The sequence below is a fragment of the Ammospiza nelsoni genome, chromosome 26 (assembly GCF_027579445.1).
Source record: "Ammospiza nelsoni isolate bAmmNel1 chromosome 26, bAmmNel1.pri, whole genome shotgun sequence".
In the NCBI taxonomy this organism is placed as follows: Eukaryota; Metazoa; Chordata; class Aves; order Passeriformes; family Passerellidae; genus Ammospiza; species Ammospiza nelsoni.
In genome coordinates, this window is record NC_080658.1 from 3,469,459 (window position 1) to 3,490,223 (window position 20,765).

At 41.0% G+C, this 20,765-nt stretch overlaps 1 protein-coding gene across 1 annotated transcript; it reads left to right on the plus strand.

The window, feature by feature from the left end:
* The first annotated feature begins 117 nt into the window (after nt 1-117).
* DHX8 (DEAH-box helicase 8) lies at nt 118-19,677 on the plus strand. The gene is made up of 23 exons (XM_059489155.1): nt 118-232; nt 578-663; nt 1,253-1,325; nt 1,664-1,749; nt 2,338-2,447; nt 3,065-3,376; nt 4,097-4,241; nt 5,113-5,316; nt 5,624-5,711; nt 6,147-6,244; nt 6,741-6,888; nt 7,208-7,389; nt 7,791-7,985; nt 8,181-8,366; nt 9,872-10,082; nt 10,372-10,553; nt 11,205-11,345; nt 12,099-12,254; nt 13,061-13,198; nt 13,641-13,769; nt 15,394-15,590; nt 16,459-16,638; nt 17,587-19,677. The coding sequence occupies exons 1-23, from the start codon at nt 121-123 to the stop codon at nt 17,804-17,806; spliced, it is 3,579 nt and encodes a 1,192-aa protein (XP_059345138.1). The 5' UTR covers nt 118-120; the 3' UTR covers nt 17,807-19,677.
* The last annotated feature ends 1,088 nt before the right edge of the window (nt 19,678-20,765 follow it).

Sequence of the window (20,765 nt, forward strand, 5' to 3'; positions counted from 1 at the left end):
CCGCCCCATTACCCCGGGCCCCGCCCAGTCCTCTCCCGGGCCCCGCCCATCTCTCCCGGCCCCGCCCCTGTCCCCTCACGGCGCCGTTTCCGGCGCGCCCCGGACGCGGCCGTGGCGGCCATGGCGGAGCTGGCGGCGGCGGAGGAGCTCGCCAAGCTCGAGTACCTGTCGCTGGTGTCCAAGGTGTGCACCGAGCTCGACAACCACCTGGGCATCAACGACAAGGACCTGGGTAAGTGGGGCGGCCGCAGCCTTCGGGCACCTCCGGGGCGCTCCGGTGAGCAGCGCGTTCCCGGGCAGAGGCCAGCATGAGGAGGGCCGTAGTGGCCCTTTCCATGGGGTCGGATGTGTTTTGTAAAGGCGCTTTTCGAATATAGACATCAAAAGCCGTTATTTTTCTTCAAAAAGAACAATTTGTGAGCCTGAGGGAACGCTTTGGTCCCGGGAGAGCTGAGGAGAAGCTCCCCGGGCTTCTCCCCCCACAGGGGCCCAGCTGAGCTGCTTCTGCCCCCTCGTGCCCTCCTTACTCTGCTTTTTACTTTACTAGTTCAATTTACTTTATGCTTTTCTCTCACAGCCGAATTTGTGATAAGTCTTGCCGAGAAGAATACCACGTTTGACTCGTTTAAAGCAATTCTCCTGAAGAATGGCGCTGAGTTCACTGTAAGTGACACCTGAACGTTGTCTGTGTTTTATTCTTGTCATGCTGTATTTTATAGAGCTTTCCATTTTAAAAATAGAAAGGTTGTGAGGAGGTTTTATTGAATTTCTTCAATTGGAAGACTACATACTAATTAGCTTCTGATATTCCTGTCTCCCCTGTCTTCCTCTCCTTCATATTTTTTAAAAACTATTGTACTCTTTGAAAAAGCTTCTTCCTGAGGACTCAAACTGTGTATTATTGTGTTGAGCATATAAAACATGGAAGAAACAACTTTTCATGAAGGCAGATGTTGTCATAAGTCTTCTTGTGATGCTTTTATGCTGTGTTTATTGATTCCTCAGCAATAATTGTAGTTGGATTAAATAGGTGATTAAAATTATTAACAGAAAAGTCACTTAGATGAAATTATCATAATTATTTTTGGGTTCTTTTTAGGGCATACACAAAGCCCAATGACAGTTTCTAAAAATCGACCTGCATCTTCACAATTGAGCATGTTTTTGTCCTGCAATAAACCCTCATTGTTCCTTCTAACAGTGAAAGTGTTGCTGGCATTTCCTGAAGTATTTTATTGATTTTTTTTGTCAGGATTCCCTCATCAGTAACCTGCTACGTCTCATCCAGACAATGCGGCCTCCTCCAAAACCATCCACAAGCAAAGGTACGTGGGGTCAGTGCTCAGTGTGAGCTGAGTTTCTGCTTTCTGCTTTAGTTTTCTAATGCAAATCCTATTGTACCATGCATCCTGCTGTTTTTATTCTGAGTGTGCTGCTTAGAGTGTTCTGTATTTCAAATATTCACTAATAATCAGAATTTTCTTTGAAGGGAGGCAACGCAGTGTTCCTTGAATCTCTGTAAAAGCTGTATCAGCCTTTGCATTCAGATGGAAATTAAATTTTATATTTAGTTATAGAAAAAAATCAAGAGTGAGTTGTTGTAGCAGTTCTATTTTGTGTTTCATTGTGCTTTTTTTTGTTTCTTTTTTTATCTCAAAATCAGAGGCAGTTGTCAAACCCAAATCAGAGAAAGAAAAGTTGAGGGAATTGTATCCAGCCCTTTGCAGGCCAGACAATCCCAACATCAGGGTAAGGTGGTCATTTCACATTTCTTTTGTGATTCTGTGAAAACTTTTAATTTTTTTTTTTTTAGTTTCAACCTTTTTTCTCTGTCTAATGCATGGATAAATGTGAACTTTGAGAGATGAAATGTGGAAGAGGTAGAAGGCTGGTGTTGCTGCACATTGTTGCAGAGAATAGCTGTTAGCAGTTTGCCATGTTGATACTATTTTGCAGAATATGTGGAAGATGAGTCTCTTGTGACATGAAATTTGTAGCCTGGCCTTCCTTACATAATGTTGAAAGTAACAATGTGTTACAAACTAATTAAATGTGTGGTATATTTAGAAGCTATGAGGGACTTGCATTTTTTATTTCTGTAACAATTTGAGGCATTGAGACGGAACTTTCTATTGCATAAAAGCAGAATTGTCTCAATATTGTGGCCAAATAGGGAGAGTCCTTTTTTTCTTTATCTCATATCGAGCCTGATTTTTTAAATCTTGTATTCTTTCTAAATAGATACACGTATGCTGATAATTCTGTAGATTAATTCTTTGTGACAAGCTTTTTATCAGCCCTTTTGCAGAAAGAGGCATCAGTTTTCTGTCCTTGCAGAACATGCTGGATGAAGATGATGTCAAAGTGGCAGCTGATGCCCTGAAGGAGCTGGAAGCTCTGATGCCCAGTGCAGACAAGCAGGGCAAGCAGAGGAGCAGCGACCATCGGTAGGTGCCTGGTGTGTGTGTATGGGGGAATGTCTTGGCTGCTCTCATTGCCTGAGGTGGAAATGCTCTGCAGAGGTGGCACTGGGGCTGCTCTCATTGCCTGAGGTGGAAATGCTCTGCAGAGGTGGCACTGGGGCTGCTCTCATTGCCTGAGGTGAAATGCTCTGCAGAGATGGAATTGGGGCTGCTCTCATTGCCTGAGGTGAAATGCTCTGCAGAGATGGCACTGGGGCTGCTGTCATTGCCTGAGGTGGAAATGCTCTGCAGAGATGGAATTGGGGCTGCTCTCATTGCCTGAGGTGAAATGCTCTGCAGAGATGGAATTGGGGCTGCTCTCATTGCCTGAGGTGGAAATGCACTGCGGGGATGGAACTGGGGCTGCTCTCATTGCCTGAGGTGGAAATGCTCTGCAGAGGTGGCACTGGGGCTGCTCTCATTGCCTGAGGTGGAAATGCTCTGCAGAGATGGAATTGGGGCTGCTCTCATTGCCTGAGGTGGAAATGCTCTGCAGAGGTGGCACTGGGGCTGCTCTCATTGCCTGAGGTGGAAATGCTCTGCAGAGATGGCACTGGGGCTGCTGTCATCTCCACTGCAGAGATGGAATTTTGGTTTGTTAGGGTGAAGAAAAGGAAGAGGAGCCGGAGCCGTAGCAGGGACAGGAAGCGGAGGCACAGATCGCGCTCCAGGTCCCGTTCCAGGACCTGGGACAGGAACAGAGGAAAATCCAGATACAGATCAAGGAGCAGGAGTTGGAGCCCCAGTAAGGAGCGCAGGGATCGGGACAAATACCTTGAGAAGAGCCATGAGAGGTGGAGGGACAAGCACATAGACCGACCACCAGCTGAGGAGCCTTCCATTGGGGACATCTACAATGGCAAAGTCACCAGCATCATGCAGTTTGGGTGCTTTGTGCAGCTGGAAGGACTGAGGTACCCTTTGATGTTTCCTAGAGATCTGGGGTATTCTCTGGCTTCCCCAGAGGGAGGAGGAATTGAGAATCTGACTCCATGTTCTTAGAAGGCTAATTTGTTATTTTGTGATCTATATTATATTAAAGAATGATATGCTATACTATACTAAAGAATAGAGAAAGGATATAAGGATATTTACAGAAGGCTTAACGAGATATTAATGAAAAACTTGTGACTCTTTCCAGAGCCTCCACACAGCTGGGCTGTGATTGGTCATTAAGTCAAAACAATTCATATGAAACCAATAAAACAATGACCAGTTGGTAAACAATGTCCAAACCACATTCCAAAGCAGGAAAACACAGGAGAAGCAATCAGATAATTATTGTTTTCATTTTTCTCTGAGGCGTCTCAGCTTCCCAGGAGAAGAAATCCTAGCAAAGGCATTTTTCAGAAAATATGACAGTGACATTGATCTGGTACTGCTTCAGCTCAGTTCTCTTTTCTGCTAGTACCTTAGAGATTTGATGAAGCTACCAGCAGGAATTCTGGGCTTTGAAGGGATGTTTCGGAAAAATAAATTTGACAATGGAGAATTATAAAATTCTCATTACAAAAACCAGATTGTGGACATACAGAGTCTGTTGACAGCCCTTCAGATCACTCAGAATCGATATTAAAATCTGTTGCTGTCAGAGTAATAATGTGCCCCTTCCATGCCCCTCTGTTTCACTCCAGGAAACGTTGGGAAGGCTTGGTGCACATCTCAGAGCTGCGAAGAGAAGGACGGGTTGCCAACGTTGCTGATGTTGTGAGCAAAGGACAAAGAGTGAAAGTCAAAGTGTTGTCTTTTACTGGATCCAAAACCAGCCTGAGCATGAAGGTACAGTGCTAAAATTCTTAAAATGATGCCTTTTCTTGCTATTTTTCACACTTTTTGATTGGAAACTAATGCATAACCATTTAGTTGGGAGTTAAAAACTAAGTTACCATTCTGTATTTAAGCAGCCTATTAAGTTTTACACGTTTTCTCTAGTTTTGATGTAGTTTCTTGGCTTGACATGATATTAAAGAGGCAATTTCTTTGCTTGACATGATATCAAAGAGTCAAGGCAAACCTCAAGCTGTTGCTGTTTGTCTTCCTCTTTCAATAGGAGAGAAGCTTTTAATTTTAAACTTAATCACTACTATTGCCAAGACAGAGAGTGTTCCATGCCTGAGGATGTTCTTAGCTGAAAAAACCCAAAAAGCCTACAAACTAGCATTTTTTGTGAATGGGCTGTTAATGGCAGAGTTAATAGATAAGGAGAAGTGTAGAGCTGATTGATTAACTAATCCATCTGATACAGGATTGTGGTGGTGTTCACAGGGGTCCCAGGATGAGGGAAGAGATGAGAATCTTGACTCCATGTTTCAGAAGACTGATTTATTATTTTATGATATATATTATATTAAAAGAAAATGATATATTAAAATTATACTAAAAGAATAGAAGAAAGGATTTCATCAGAAGGCTGGCAAGGGATAGAGAGGAATGATAATAAAATTTTGGGACTGACCAGAGAATCTGAGACAGCTGGACTGGGAGTGGCCATTAATTAGAAACAACCACATGAGACCAATCACAGATGCCCCTGTTGCATTCCACAGCAGCAGATAACCATTGTTTACATTTCATTTCTGAGGCCTCCCAGCTTCTCAGGAGAAAAAAATTGTAGCGAAAGGATTTTTCATAAAATATGTCCGTGACACAGGATGTTGATCAAGACACTGGGGAGGACCTGAACCCAAACCGTAGGAGGAACCTGGTTGGAGAAACCAATGAGGAGAGCTCCATGAGGAACCCAGACAGACCCAGCCACCTGTCCCTGGTGAGCGCCCCCGAGGTGGAGGACGACAGCCTGGAGAGGAAACGCCTCACCCGCATCTCTGACCCCGAGAAATGGGAGATAAAACAGGTCTGTGCTGCACCCAGGGGAATGGGATAAAGGTGGTGAAGTTGTCAGGGAGTTTAATGAGCTGGAACACAGCTCCTGGATTGTGTAACTTGCTCATTAACTTGGAATTGCTGGTTTCTGAGCTGGGATTGTTTAGTTGGGGTTTAGAGTAACAGAAGGATGGCTTGGTCAGAGGCTGGGTGAGGATACAGGATGCAGAACCATTCCTTTGTTCCTGTTTTACAGGAATGGGGTTAGAACTGACTCATAGGCATGAGTTATGTTCATTCATGAGGACATACTCATGGTGTATTCATTCTGTTCCCAGATGATTGCAGCTAATGTGCTTTCCAAGGAAGAGTTCCCTGACTTTGATGAGGAGACTGGGATTCTTCCTAAAGTGGATGATGAAGAAGGTAATATTTCCCAGCAGTCTTATTATTGTAAATTCCTTGTTTTTCTGGATGTATTTTGATTCAAAAATGTATTGATGATAGAAGTAACTATAAAACATCACACAGTTTGCTATCATCTTTATATTTGGAACTAGGGTTCTTCTGGCTGTATTATTAGTGGCATTTGGATGTGCCCTGTCTGTGCATTTTATTTGCAGTGTTTTCGCTTTTAAAACTCCTAAGGAGTTTTAAGAATATCTTTAATATTCTAAGGAATTTCAAAATATTATAAGGAGTTGTAAGAATATCTTTAATATTCTAAGGAGTTTTTCAATATTACAAGGAGTTTTAAGAATATCTTTAAGAATACACAGGAAGCATTATTTGAAGAGGCACTTCAATGTACCCAAAAGATGTTTAATTTTTTCTGTAACAATTGTCACTTGTGAATTTTAGATGAGGATCTTGAGATTGAGCTAGTTGAAGAGGAGCCACCATTTCTTCGAGGTCACACTAAACAGAGCATGGATATGAGTCCCATTAAAATAGTAAAGGTAAGAGATTTCCAGGGCTAAAACCAATGTACTTGATTAAATGATATAAGTATTTAGGAATTTAATAACCTGTTTCCCACCTGCTCATTACTGAGAGCCCTGAAAAACGTAACCACTGAACTCCTTCCAAATAAAGCTGGGTTCTAACTTAACTGGTGACTCTCAAGTGGAATAATGGAACTGAAATGCCATTTTACATAGGTGTGTTAGAACAAAGTTTCTCTGATCTGCTTTTTCTTATGTTTTGAAAGTAGAAAGTAGTAAAGAAATATTTTCATTGGTTGTGCCTGTAATCTTTCTGACTGGGCACTGTAAGGATGCTCCATATTAGTTATGACTATAAAAATTCATGAGGCCAGCCTGATGGAAATACCCTGGAAATCTAATGAACAAAATTTGAAATTTAAAAAGCATTTTTAGAAGATGTTCCTAAAGAAAAGATATATTGAAGGTGAAGGAATGGTGGTGCTTGAAGTCTTTTCTTGTTGCTCTGCAGAACCCAGATGGTTCCCTGTCCCAGGCTGCCATGATGCAAAGTGCTTTAGCTAAAGAGAGGCGAGAGCTGAAACAAGCCCAGAGGGAAGCAGAGATGGATTCCATCCCCATGGGCCTCAACACACACTGGGTGGATCCTCTCCCTGATGGTATGTCTGAGCACAGCTGAACTGTGCCTTTTTTGTGCTGCTCCAGCAACACAGGAGAGATGTCTTCATGCTGTGTTTGTCTGCCACACTTTAAAAGTGAGTCAAAACAAAAATGCTTTTCCACTGAAATGGAAATAGGAATGTCAGGGGAAGTGTACAGGCATATCCTGTAAAAGTGGGGGTATCCACTTGGAAACTTAAAAACATTTAAGCACACACAGAATAGAAGGCCTGGATGATGGAGCAGTTGGAGCAGGATCATCAGGGTCTGTGCTGTGTGAATCTGGGTGTGTAAATGATGGAATTGTTTCTTTTCTAGTGGATGGAAGACAAATAGCAGCAAACATGAGAGGTATTGGGATGATGCCAAATGATATCCCAGAGTGGAAGAAACATGCATTTGGTGGCAACAAAGCTTCTTATGGTAAGAAGACCCAGCTTTCCATCATTGAACAGAGAGAGAGTCTCCCAATCTTCAGACTCAAGGAGCAGCTGATACAAGTAAGACTCATGAAAAGGCATTCTGGTTTGAGCAAGCAGTAATTTAAAATGAATACTCTTGATTTAGCTTTTTGATAGGTGAATAGCCAGCTGATAATTTTAAGTGCAGAACTTTAGCTCACAATATGTATTTTGAAGTATTATATATATATGTATATTTAATGAGGTTCCAGATATTTACTAATGTAAGTCAAAATTGATACTAAGATCATGTGAGTAAGTCAGCTGAGCACTTAAACAGGTTGATGACTTGATCAATAGGAACATGATTTTTATTCTGAGTTAATTGAAGCAAAAGCAAGAGCTGCTCAATCTAGTCCCAGATAGCCCATGCTATTTTGTTTGGCTTGTTTTGATTAAAAAAAAAAAATAACAAGTGTATGTTTTCTGATCTTTTCTAGGCTGTGCATGACAACCAGATTCTGATTGTTATTGGAGAGACAGGATCTGGGAAAACAACCCAGATTACCCAGTACCTGGCTGAGGCAGGATATACCTCCAGAGGGAAGATTGGATGTACTCAGCCTCGCAGAGTGGCTGCAATGTCTGTTGCAAAGAGGGTGTCAGAGGAATTTGGTTGCTGCTTGGGACAAGAGGTGAATTTCAATGTTGAAGAACATGCCAAAATAATCATGAAAAGTAGGAAAAATCAGTGTTGGAGCTGGTTGTCTTGTGTATCCATTTGTCTATTCCCTGTGAGCTGTAAAGTGAATTTGTGGAATAATCAAACTGGGGGTTAATGAGGCTGATAATTGTGTTAACTTCTATTTCTGTGCAACTCTTCCCTCCAGGTTGGCTACACCATTAGATTTGAAGACTGCACCAGCCCTGAGACTGTCATCAAATACATGACAGATGGGATGTTACTGAGGGAGTGCCTGATAGACCCAGATCTCACCCAGTATGCCATCATCATGCTGGATGAGGCCCATGAGAGGACCATCCATACTGATGTGCTCTTTGGGCTCCTGAAGAAGGTAATACAGCCTGGATTTTTACTGCTTTCAGTGTGGGGAGGAAAGTGTGGCATTTTCAGGGTCCCCAGGATGAAGGAGGAATTGAGAATCTGACTCCGTGTTCTTAGAAGGGTAATTGATTATTATATTGTGCTATGTTATGTTATATTATATTATATTATATTATATTATATTATATTATATTATATTACATTACATTATATTACATTATATTATATTATATTATATTATATTATATTATATTATATTATATTATATTATATTATATTATATTATATTATATTGTGCCATATTGTGCCATACTATATTTTTTGTGCTATATTAAATTCTTTGTGCTATATTATATTCTTTATGCTATATTAGATTATATTATATTATGCTATATATATTACATTATGCTATATATTATATTATGCTATATTATATTATGCTATATTATATTATTTTATGCTATATTATATTACATTATGTTATATTACATTATGTTATATTACATTATGTTATATTACATTATGTTATATTACATTATGTTATATTACATTATGTTATATTACCTTATGTTATATTACATTATGTTATATTATATTATGTTATGCTATATTATGTTATGCTATATTTTTTATGCTATATTTTATTATATTATGCTATATTTTATTTTGCTATATTTTATTATATTGTGCTAGATTATATTATGCTATATCACATCACATTATATCACATCACATTATATTATATCACATCACATTATATCATCATGCTATATCACATTATATCATGCTATATCACATTATATCATGCTATATCACATTATATCATGCTATACTAAACTGTACTAAAGAATAGAGCAAGGTTACAGACAGAAGGCCACAAAAAATGATAATGAAAGCTCCTGACTCCTCAGAGCCTTGACACAGCCTGACCCTGATTGGCCATTAAGTTAAAACAATTCACATGTTGGATAAACAATCTCCAACCACATTCCAAACCAGCAAAACACAGGAGAAGCTGAGGTTTCTCATCTTCCCAGGAGAAAATCCTGGGGAAGGGCATTTTTCCAGAAAATGTGACAGTGACAGGAGAGCACAGGCAAAGGTGAAGTCACACAATTTAGGTTCATACATGTGCTTCAAGAGCAAATGTTCTTAAGGGTTTATGGTCTGAATCTTGGTGAAATGAGCCTCTGTGTGGAGGCAGAGCAAGCAAAATGCAGCAGAACAATGAGAATTTGCCATCCTGGATGTTCATAATGGTGGATGAACAGGGGAGTGTTCTTGCTTTCCTCATCCTGCTCTACCAAAAGTTTTCTTGTGATAATGTTGCTGAGGGAGGCTTCAAATGGGACCTCAGGGGTCAATTTTCTGAAATTCTGGTACTGGGATGAGCTGCCCCTCTACTCAGATGTTAAAACACCTTTTATTACTGGTTGTATTTGTCTGATTTTAGTCAATCCATATTTTGATAGTTCCAAAGGCAATAAATGACTTGAGACCTTTGTTCTCCTGCAGACAGTGCAGAAACGGCAGGACATGAAGCTGATAGTGACATCAGCAACTCTGGATGCTGTGAAATTCTCTCAGTATTTCTATGAAGCACCAATCTTCACAATTCCTGGCAGAACATACCCAGTAGAAATTCTGTACACAAAAGAGCCAGAGACAGATTATTTGGATGCCAGCCTGATTACAGTGATGCAGATCCATTTAACAGAGCCACCAGGTGAGTAGAAAATGGTCTTGAGTTATTGGTGATTTAAAGATCTCTGAGCAAGATCTTTGTATGAATCATGGATCATGTTAGTAATGTGAGCAAAATGTTTGTAAATACAGTAACTAAAATGCTGAAAATTTTGGGTGAAAGGCTGAAGTTTGTTGCCTTTGGCTAAGAGTTGCTAGCAAAAGTTGGGGATCCTCAGCAATGGAAAACATGAGGAATGAAAATATGGAAATGCAGGAGTTGTAATGAACAGAATTGATTCTGTGGATGTTTTAATTTACTTCCTGTGTAGGTGACATTTTGGTCTTTCTGACTGGCCAGGAAGAGATTGACACTGCCTGTGAAATCCTCTATGAGAGGATGAAATCTCTAGGACCTGATGTTCCAGAGTTAATTATCCTGCCAGTGTACTCAGCTTTGCCCAGTGAAATGCAGACCAGGATCTTTGACCCAGCCCCACCAGGGAGCAGAAAGGTAATTTCATCTTTGTTCCCTGTCATCTTCTGCTGATATATTTTAATAGTGGGGTGTATTACAGTGCTTAAAGGATAAACATTTTGGGGAAAAGATTATTTACAGCTAAGAGCATATTTTTGATTGTATGCATCTCAAGTTATCTAAGCCTTTCAACACATGTAAAAACATCTGGTGGAGCAAACCTCTGTGTGGAATGTTCTTGGTGTGTTATTTAATGGATACTAACTTCAGTTAATCTAAAGATCTAAAATCTAAATGTAGTTCCTGTTGAATGGAGGTAAATTTCCTACCAAGCAGCTAGTGAATATCTAGAGTACATTCTCAGGGAGATTTTTCTCTGAATGCAGGCTGTGTCTGAGTGATAGGTAAAAAAATCTCCCTGAAGTCAGTGCAGTCTTGCTTTGAATTGTGGATTTTTTCATGCTCTTTTCCCTTTTTGCCCAAACTTTAAACAAAGGTAGATACTTGAAACCTGTCCATCTTTGTGGATAACATCTCCTTCTGTTCCCTGTGAGCACATTTCTCCTTTCTACATTAAGTGACATTTGTAACAAACTGCTCATATTACACCAGAGGGTGAAGTTGGGTGCTGGGGTTGTCTTGGCAGCCTGACACAGAGCTGCTGCTGACTCAAGCTGTGATTTGCAGGTTGTCATTGCCACCAACATTGCAGAGACATCTCTGACTATTGATGGAATATATTATGTGGTTGATCCTGGCTTTGTGAAGCAGAAAGTTTATAACTCCAAGACTGGAATTGACCAGCTGGTGGTGACACCAATTTCCCAGGTAGGTATTCTGTGTTTGGCTTTCCCCATGGGTGTTGTGTGTCTTGCCAATGTGGCATCCAAGCACAAGTGAGCAAAATGAGGCAGTGATAAACCCACATTTGTGATAGCTCCCTGAATCTATGTGTGCAGAATACATACTTCCCTGTGGTGTATTGAAAATCAAGTAAAATTGTGAATAACTATTTAATTTTATTTTATTTTTCACCTGGTTTTATTTCATTTGTTTTCAAGCACAAGTGAGCAAAATGAGACAATGGTAAACTCACATTGGTGATAGCTCCCTGAGGCTGTGCCTACAGAATACATACTTCATGTTGTATTGAAGGCCTTTCTATCCATACAAGTAAAATTGTGAATAACCATTTTATTTTACTTGTTTTCACCTGGTTTTATTTCACTTGTTTTCAAGCACAAGTGAGCAAAATGAGACAATGATAAACCCACATTTCTGATAACTGCCTGAGGCTGTGCCTACAGATTACATACTTCATGTTGTATTGAAAGCCTTTCTATCCATACAAGTAAAATTGTGAATAACCATTTTATTTTACTTGTTTTCACCTGGTTTTATTTCACTTGTTTTCAAGCACAAGTGAGCAAAATGAGACAATGATAAACCCACATTTCTGGTAGCTCCTTGAGTCTGTGCCTATTGAAAGCCTTTCTATAAATACAGGTAAAATTGTGAATAACCATTTTATTTAACTTGTTTTCACCTGTTTTTTTGTACCTGTTCCCTTGTTCTCTTTAGGCTCAAGCCAAGCAGCGTGCAGGCAGGGCTGGCAGAACAGGCCCAGGGAAATGCTACAGGCTGTACACAGAACGTGCATACAGGGATGAGATGCTGACCACCAACGTGCCTGAAATCCAGAGAACAAATTTGGCCAGCACAGTGCTCTCCCTGAAGGTGGGTATTTCACCAGCTTGTAGCAAGCCAGCCTGCTAAGTGTGTCAATAAATGAGTTTCTGCCTTTGAGTCTCAGGAAGTAGTGCTGTAATTTTAGATGTAGTGAACAGAGGTAGTTTGGAAGGGAGATTTCAACAAAAGCAATTCTCAGGCATTGGGCTTGCTCCTGTGTTTTTTATTGAGGGTTATTCTGTTGGATAGCCAGCTAAATGATGAGCTTCAGCTGCATGGAACAGTTAGTTGCAGGAGGTAGGAGAAACAGAAATCTCCAGCAGTGGCACTTCCTTTGTAGGGGACCTTTACATTGTTAACAGATGAGATAAATTGTTTTAGAGTGAGTTTAGAGCTGCAAACCTGGGCAAGTCTAAGTGTGTACCATCCCTCTGGAGGTCTGTGAGCTGGATTAACCCAGGCACAGCTGGGAGAGCTGCTGCCATTCCCCTTCCTGGGAGCACACCTAAAGTCCTGTGGAGCTGCCAGGCCACTCTGCTTTACAAGACACAATCCCAAAAGCAGCATTCAGCTTCTGTTTCTCCTCAACTGAATCATGTTGCTTGAGGGGTGTGTGGAGCAGTACCTAAAGAGCAGAGCAGAAAGCTGAGCAGTGCAGGAATGCCATGGCCAGTGCTCCTTATTTCAGGTGCAGGAAGGCAGCTGTGAATTCATACCTGCAGTCAGGATAAGCACATGAGGCTAGAGCTGCCTAAAGTTGTGTAGTGCCTCTCTATCTGCTGTTATATCTCAGGCTGGAGTTTGTTGCTTTCCTTCTGAATGTTTTGACTTGGTTTTTCTCCCATCCCTCCCAGGCTATGGGCATCAATGATTTGCTGTCCTTTGACTTCATGGATGCTCCCCCCATGGAAACTCTGATTACAGCCATGGAGCAGCTCTACACCCTGGGAGCTCTGGATGATGAGGGGCTGCTCACTCGGCTTGGACGTAGGGTAGGCAGAATAAAATCCCTCTTAGCATTCTTGGTTTGCTTTTGCTGTCACTCTCTTGTAGTTTTTGGTAGCTTTTCATTTACCACAGCTCTGCTGTACCTTCTTTTTTTTAAGGTACCTTAAAAAGATACCTTTAAAAGTGCCTTCTACTTTTTTAAAATACCTTCTGCTTTTTCAAAGTGCCTTCTGCTTTTTAAAGAGCATCTAGTGTTTCTTTTTATTCATAAATTTACATTTATTAATGTCTAAAAACTTCCTGTAAGTATTGGGATATTTTTGTGATAGTGAATACAGACAAATAATTTGCTTCATGATGAGTGAAGTTTTTCTGGGTCAGGCACACCCCTTTGCAAAATAAATATATGAGAAAGGGCATTGCTTTGTTTTGCACTGAGAAGACTGGAGATTTTTCACTGAATGCCTTGGAACATGTTTCTTGCAGATGGCAGAATTCCCCCTGGAGCCTATGCTGTGTAAGATGTTGATCATGTCAGTGCACCTGGGATGCAGTGAGGAGATGCTGACAATTGTGTCCATGCTGTCTGTGCAGAATGTGTTCTACAGGCCAAAGGTGAGCAGCTGAGCCAGAGGCAGCAGTGTTACAGTCTTGGTGTGAAAGCTTCAGGGGTTAGGAGTGAGCATATTTCCCTAAAGAAACTTGTAATTTGGTCAGAACATTTGCCTGTGCAAATGTTCCTTTTCATGTAAGGGCCTGTAGCTGAGCTGTTGGTAGTTTCTTTGCAGATGGGAAGTGAAAAGTCTTAAAATTGCTCCTGTGTGGTGGTGTTCACAGGGAAGAGATGAGAATCTTGACTCCATGTTTCAGGAGGCTGATTTATTATTTTATGATGTATATATTATATTAAAACTATACTAAAAGAATAGAAGAAAGGATTTCATCAGAAGGCTTGAAAGGAATGGAATGATAATAAAATCTTGTGACTGACCAGAGAGTCTGAGCCAGCTGACTGTGATTGGCCATTAATTAAAACCAACCACATGAGACCAATCACAGATGCACCTGTTGCATTCCACAGCAGCAGATAATTATTGTTTACATTTCATTTCTGAGACCCCCCAGCTTCTCAGGAAAAAAAATCCTGTCAAAAGGATTTTTCATAAAATATGTCTGTGACACTCTTGCATTTCCCAACAAACACACACACCCAAAACCAAGTCAGTCCCAACTCTGCAGTTCAGATTGCCTTTCCATTTTGAGAAAGTATTTCTTCATGGCACCTCTATCCTGTGCTGCTTTCTTTAAAGTCAGTAGGAAAAGCAGGCTCTGCTGTGGTGGGATCAGGTTTGTCTTGGATCCATTACTTTTTCAGGGTAGTTAACTTCAGTTCTGATCTGTGTAACTGCAGCATTTGATTAATGTTTTATGTGCAGATGGGAGAGGTGTGTGAATCACCAGGCTCAAACTACTGCTTCACATTTCTTGATGAATTACTGAAAGAATTTGTAGAGCAGTTAGAAAACCAGTTAGTGCAGTGTGTGCATATGCTTCCTGCAGTATAAATGAGCCATTTACTTCGATGTGTTCTTTCAAAAATAGGGACTGAAATTGAAAAAACACTCTGTGTTGTCTTAATCTGTTACTGGTATATATTCTGAAAAATCCCTTCACCAGGATTTTTTTTTTCTGGGAAGCTGAGAAGCTTCAGAGAAAAAGAAAAAAAACCATTTTATTTGTTTCTTCATGTTTTGTTGCTTTGGAATGTAGTTTAGAAATTGTTTATCCAACATGTGAGTTGTTTTTACTTAATGACCAATCACAGTCTAGCTATGTCAGGACTCTGGAGAGTCATGAGTTTTTGATTAGTATGTTGTTAAACTTTCTGTCTGTTTCTCTATTCTTTAGTGTAGTTTTAGTATAGTATAATATGATATAGTATGATATGATATAGTATTATATGAAATATAATATAGTATAATATAGTATAATATAGTATAGTATAATATAGTATAATATAATATTTCTAAAAACACGAACATGAATATTTCTAAAAACATTTTCTTCCTGCCATGGGGGACCCCAAAATACCACATTAATCCTGTATCATTATCATGATAGGTTTAAAATGATAGGTAAAAAATTATATGAATGACAAGGAGCTGTGTCATCCTTATTGTCCAGGGATTTTCTCCATGATGTAGATGTCTTATATATCGATGTATATTTTATGTGTTAGGATAAACAAGCACTTGCTGATCAAAAGAAAGCCAAGTTCCATCAAACAGAAGGTGACCACCTCACTCTGCTGGCTGTGTACAATTCCTGGAAGAACAATAAGTTTTCAAATCCTTGGTGCTATGAAAATTTCATCCAGGCTCGTTCCTTACGCCGGGCTCAGGACATTCGCAAGCAAATGTTGGGCATCATGGACAGGTGAGCACATCAAGGAGGGACAAGTTCTGACTCTGTGGTGTTGGGAAGGATGAAAGTTTGACAAGAAAGTCTCATAGATCTGTATGTTTAGCAGAAAGATTTTGGAATGTAGAGTGTGATGAAAGAATAGAGATGGAAGCAAGTTTTGATAGAGAAGAAAAGAATTGCTGAGCCAGTCTTACTGGATAGCCAAGGAGGCAAAGGGTGTGTTGGTTAGAAGGGGTTTTTATGGCTTAGAGCAAAAGATAAACTTAATTCAAAGCAGAAGATGTTTTTACCAAGCAGAAAGATAGCACAGGCAAAGGAGGCAGCAAAGTTGCAAGCAGAAAAAAGGTCTCAGAATTTTCCACTGCAAGAAAACTGAAAAACAACTTCCAGCTTAAACTGTAATGTACTGACTTTGAGTGATTGGAGAACAGTAACATGAATATGGTAATTACAGTAGTTATGGTAGGCTAGAGATAAAAGTTAAGGTATAGATTGGTTCTGCTGTATGAAGATGCTCAGCAAAGAAAAGTCTATAATGCATTGTAACCAAAAGAAAAATATATAATGCATTGTAACCTAAAGAAAAATATATAATGCATTGTAACCTAAACCAAAGGGTCTCCAGGCCTGCCTGCAGCTGGAGCTGACAGCTATAGGTGCAGCTCTGTCACCCACAACTCTGGACTGCTGTAACTTCTTAGATGGAATAAACTGCATTTGGAAGAGCCACCTGGAGTCCCACATCTCTTGCTCAAGCTCTTACACTGTGTCTTCTGTTCTTACATTGTAATAGCTAAAGAAAATTTGCTAAACTGATCTTGGTAGCTGCATCCAAATCTGGAGAGCTCTAATCTTTTTGTCTCTATCTGTTGTCTGGCAGGCATAAGCTGGATGTGGTGTCCTGTGGGAAGGCCACAGTTCGGGTCCAGAAGGCCATTTGCAGTGGCTTCTTCAGGAATGCAGCCAAGAAGGATCCCCAGGAAGGGTACAGGACACTCATTGACCAGCAGGTTGTCTACATCCACCCCTCCAGTGCTCTCTTCAACAGGCAGCCTGAATGGTAAGGAAGGCAAGAGCATGGGATTTCCTGTTTCTCCTCAGACTTTATAAAGAGAAAGTTGTGGTGTGTGGAGTACAGATCTGAGCAGAGCCTCCTGATTCCTTAGCAATGAGGAAAGTTTCAAGTCTGATTTTGTCTCTTTCTGCTGCTGAGTGTGACTGTTCAGAGGGGTCTGAGGATGGGGGAAGAGATGAGGATCTGACCCCACGTTTCAGAAGGCTGATTTATTATTTTATGTTATATATTATATTAAAACTATACTAAAAAGAATAGAAGAAAGGATTTCATCAGAAGGCTAGCAAAGAATAGAAAAAGAAAGAATGATAACAAAGGTTTGTGGCTCGGACAGAGAGTCAGAACTAGCTGACTGTGATTGACCATTAATTAGAAACAACCACATGAGACCAATCACAGATGCACCTGTTGCATTCCACAGCAGCAGATAACCATTGTTCACATTTTGTTCCTGAGGCCTCTCAGCTTCTCAGGAGAAAAAAATCCTAATGAAAGGATTTTTCATAAAACATGTCTGTGACAGCTGAGCTTAGTGGCTGTGCAGAGATGAGACTGACTTTTGGAGCCAAGGCCAGGCCTGAAGTTGTAATTGTTTCTTTATTGTGGAAGGGGGTTTAAAACACTGGGTGTTGAAGAGGGAGAGAGCATTGTTTTAAATGGGATGGAGGAGTTCTGTGCTGAAGAGTAGCTGTGAAGTAGGAGGAGGAAAATAAATAATTGCAGATCCTTCTAGTGAACAGAGGTAGTTTGGAAGGGAGACTTCAACAAAAGCAATTCTCAAGCACTGGGCTTACTCAGTCCTTTATCCAGAGGGATAACTCTTCTGGATGGTTCTTCTGGAGCTTAAAAGGAGCAAGCTTAGCTCCTCCAGCCCTTTCCTTGTTGCTTCTTGTTTGCAAAAACCAATTTACAGAATTCTGTCCCTTTTGCCAGGGTGGTGTATCACGAGCTGGTGCTGACCACCAAGGAGTACATGAGGGAGGTGACAACCATCGATCCTCGCTGGCTGGTGGAGTTTGCCCCAGCTTTCTTCAAGGTCTCTGACCCAACCAAGCTGAGCAAGCAGAAGAAGCAGCAGAGGCTGGAGCCCCTCTACAACCGCTACGAGGAGCCCAACGCCTGGAGGATCTCCCGCGCCTTCCGCCGGCGCTGAGCTCAGCTCCCTGCTGGATCTGCTGCTCTCCTCCTGTGGGATGGGGCTTCTGCACTGCTGCCACTGTCCTGGGGGACAGACACCCCCATGCAGCTCAGCTTGGGCAGAGCAGGAGCTCAGGGGGCAGCCCAGATGTGCTGCAGCTGCACGGCCTCTCACGAGTGGGTCTTGGAGCACTTTAGTGATTCCCCTTTTGAGAGACAAAATCTAAGACTCAGGGTCTGGGTACTGAGCTAAACAACACAAAAAAATGGTGATGTAGAACTGGTTGTTCTCCTTTCAAGAGGCAAAATCCAAGACTCAGGAGTCTGGGCATTGAGCTAAACAACACAAAAAAATGGTGATTTAGAACTGGTTGTTCACCTTTCAAGAGACAAAATCCAAGACTCAGGAGTCTGGGCATTGAGCTAAACAACACAAAAAAATGGTGATTTAGAACTGGTTGTTCACCTTTCAAGAGACAAAATCCAAGACTCAGGAGTCTGGGCATTGAGCTAAACAACACAAAAAAATGGTGATTTAGAACTGGTTGTTCTCCTTTCAAGAGGCAAAATCTAAGACTGAGGAGTCTGGGTACGAAGCTGAAATTGCAGCTTCCCCTTTTGAGAGACAAAATCTAAGACCCAGGAGTCTGGGTACTGAGCTAAACAACACAAAAAAATGGTGATTTAGAACTGATCGTTCACCTTTTAAGGGACAAAATCTAAGACTGAGGAGTCTGGGTACGAAGCTGAAATTTCAGCTTCCCCTTCTAGAGATTCCCCTTTTAAGACACAAAATCTAAGACCCAGGAGTCTGGGTGAGCTGAGCTGAAATTTTCAGCCTCTCCTTTTAGAGAGTCCCCTTTTGAGAGACAAAATCTAAGACTCAGGAGTCTGGGTACTCAGCTGAACAACACAAAAAAGTGGTGATTCAATACTGATTATTCACTTTTCAAGAGACAAAATCTAAGACTCAGGAGTCTGGGTGAACTGAGCTAAACAACACAAAAAAATGATGATTTAAAACTGGTTGCTGACCAGCCTGATTGGGTTCTGAGTGACCAGACAAATAGAAGGTGGAATAGTTTGTGGTTTTACCCTGCTAAAAGGGATTTATTTCTGCTTAAGGTTCTTGCTCAGTGACTGCTTTTTGGGAGCAGCCTGTTCTTTATTTTACCAAGTTTATGCATTTTCCCATGCAATGTAAATACTTGTATTTTATTTAAGCCATCTGTGGTGAGATATTCAGTATCTCTGGCTTTGGGATAAGGCAGGAAAAATTCTTGAAACCCAGCTAGAATATATTTGGACAATGGCACAGGTCAGGCTGCAAGACTTACCCTTCATCCCCATCAGGGTTTATCAACCAGTAACCCCCTCTCCAGCACAGTTCCACCTGGGAATGTGAGTGGTTACAAGTGTTTGGACCTTTTATACAATGTGCCATGTGCTTTATTTTCACTTACAAAAATGCTTGGTGGCATCACAGCTGTTGGGTTTTTGTAATAGAATGAGCTCTTACAGCTAAAATGTCTGTAAAAATTGTATAACAGTTTATTGTTTTAAAAAAAGGAGTGTGCTATGTCAGGCCCAAACTATCTGTAAAATATTTTTTTTTTGTTGCTAACAGATGAAATTTATTTGACTCCATAGCTGTAGAAACCTTATTTTTTTTTTTCTAAAACTGCTAAAATTTGCTAAAATTATTGTTGAAATGAAGAGAAATAGCTTGACTGGTTGTTTTACACAGTGAATTGGAAGAATGTTTCACATTGAAAAGTAACTGTTGGAAACACCTCTCTGTACAAAGGTGAGCAGGGATGTTCAATGTCCTGAGCTTTCCCTCGTGTTGTATCATCATAAAATTAAAGGGAATTACAAAGTTTGTAACTTTGGACTCAGAGAGTCAAGTAAAGGACAGGAGGGAAGGGCAGGGGGTGGCCCAAAGGATAAATGTCAGATCCTTGGGAATGCTGCAGGTGGAGGGACCAAAGCTGTGAGCTGGTGCCAAGGGAGGAGCAAAGCAAGCCCAGAAGGTAAAGGAGGAGCACTCGGTGAGGTTGCACTGGCCCAACACAGACCAATTTATTAATGATAATATTTTTACACTCATAAATAGTAAAGGCAGCTTATACCAAAGGAAAGGTTTCCCTTCACCCTCACTTCTGGCACAGCACAGGAGCTGTGCAGGGCAAGGCAGGAGGGTCAGAGCTGCCAGAACAACAAAGCATCAGCAGAGCAGACAGCTCTGAGTGTCCAGCCCTCCTCAGGCAGGGAGTGCTGCCTGCCATGGCTCTTGCACTCAGGGATGAGGCTGGGAGGGTTGGCATTGGCCATGCAGGGGAAATCAGGCTTTCAGTCAATATACAGAATATTTTCTACAGGCTACCATGCTGGCAGGATTGGCAATGCTCTGTATTCAGCAGCTGAAACATCAGTCTGAAGCAGTGGAAAGTGACTTTTCCTGTATGGGTACACTTGTCTAACTGGGAATGTGGTGGAGCTGCTATTTAAAAAATTAAACACCTCTTAATCAGGATGTGGTACCCAATATAAACATTTACTGTTGTGGAAAACCTGCCAGTTTAGTTATGTGCATGTGCTGCATTGGAGTGCAGAGAGAGCTGCCTTTCAATACATCTGAATTCCCCCCAAACATGCAAATATCTGTGGAGTTTAGGTCTGAATTCCTATATTAAGATCTATGTATGGTTTAGATTATTTTGTATAGCATTTTTTAATCACACCTCCACCAGGTGTGCTTAAATTCAATCCCACCTCTTGCCTCAGACAATTCTCTAGCCAAGCTCAGGCTGGGCACACTCCAGAGCCTGGCAGCTCTTCAAATATCCTGAGGATGTTTATTGAGGAACTTCTTCAAGTTGTGTCTCAGGCCTTGCTGCTTCCCACAACCCTGAAGGAGGCACTGGTGTGAGCTGTGCCCCAGAGCAGGGCAATAAATCTCTGTGGTTCCCCTA

Excerpts from the sequence above, each read along its gene's own strand:
- DHX8 (XM_059489155.1), top strand. The coding sequence starts at position 121 with ATGGCGGAGCTGGCGGCGGCGGAGGAGCTCGCCAAGCTCGAGTACCTG. Across the intron at positions 664-1,252 it reads AGAATGGCGCTGAGTTCACT|GATTCCCTCATCAGTAACCT; the intron begins GTAAGTGACACC and ends TTTTTTTGTCAG. Across the intron at positions 13,199-13,640 it reads TCACTCGGCTTGGACGTAGG|ATGGCAGAATTCCCCCTGGA; the intron begins GTAGGCAGAATA and ends TGTTTCTTGCAG.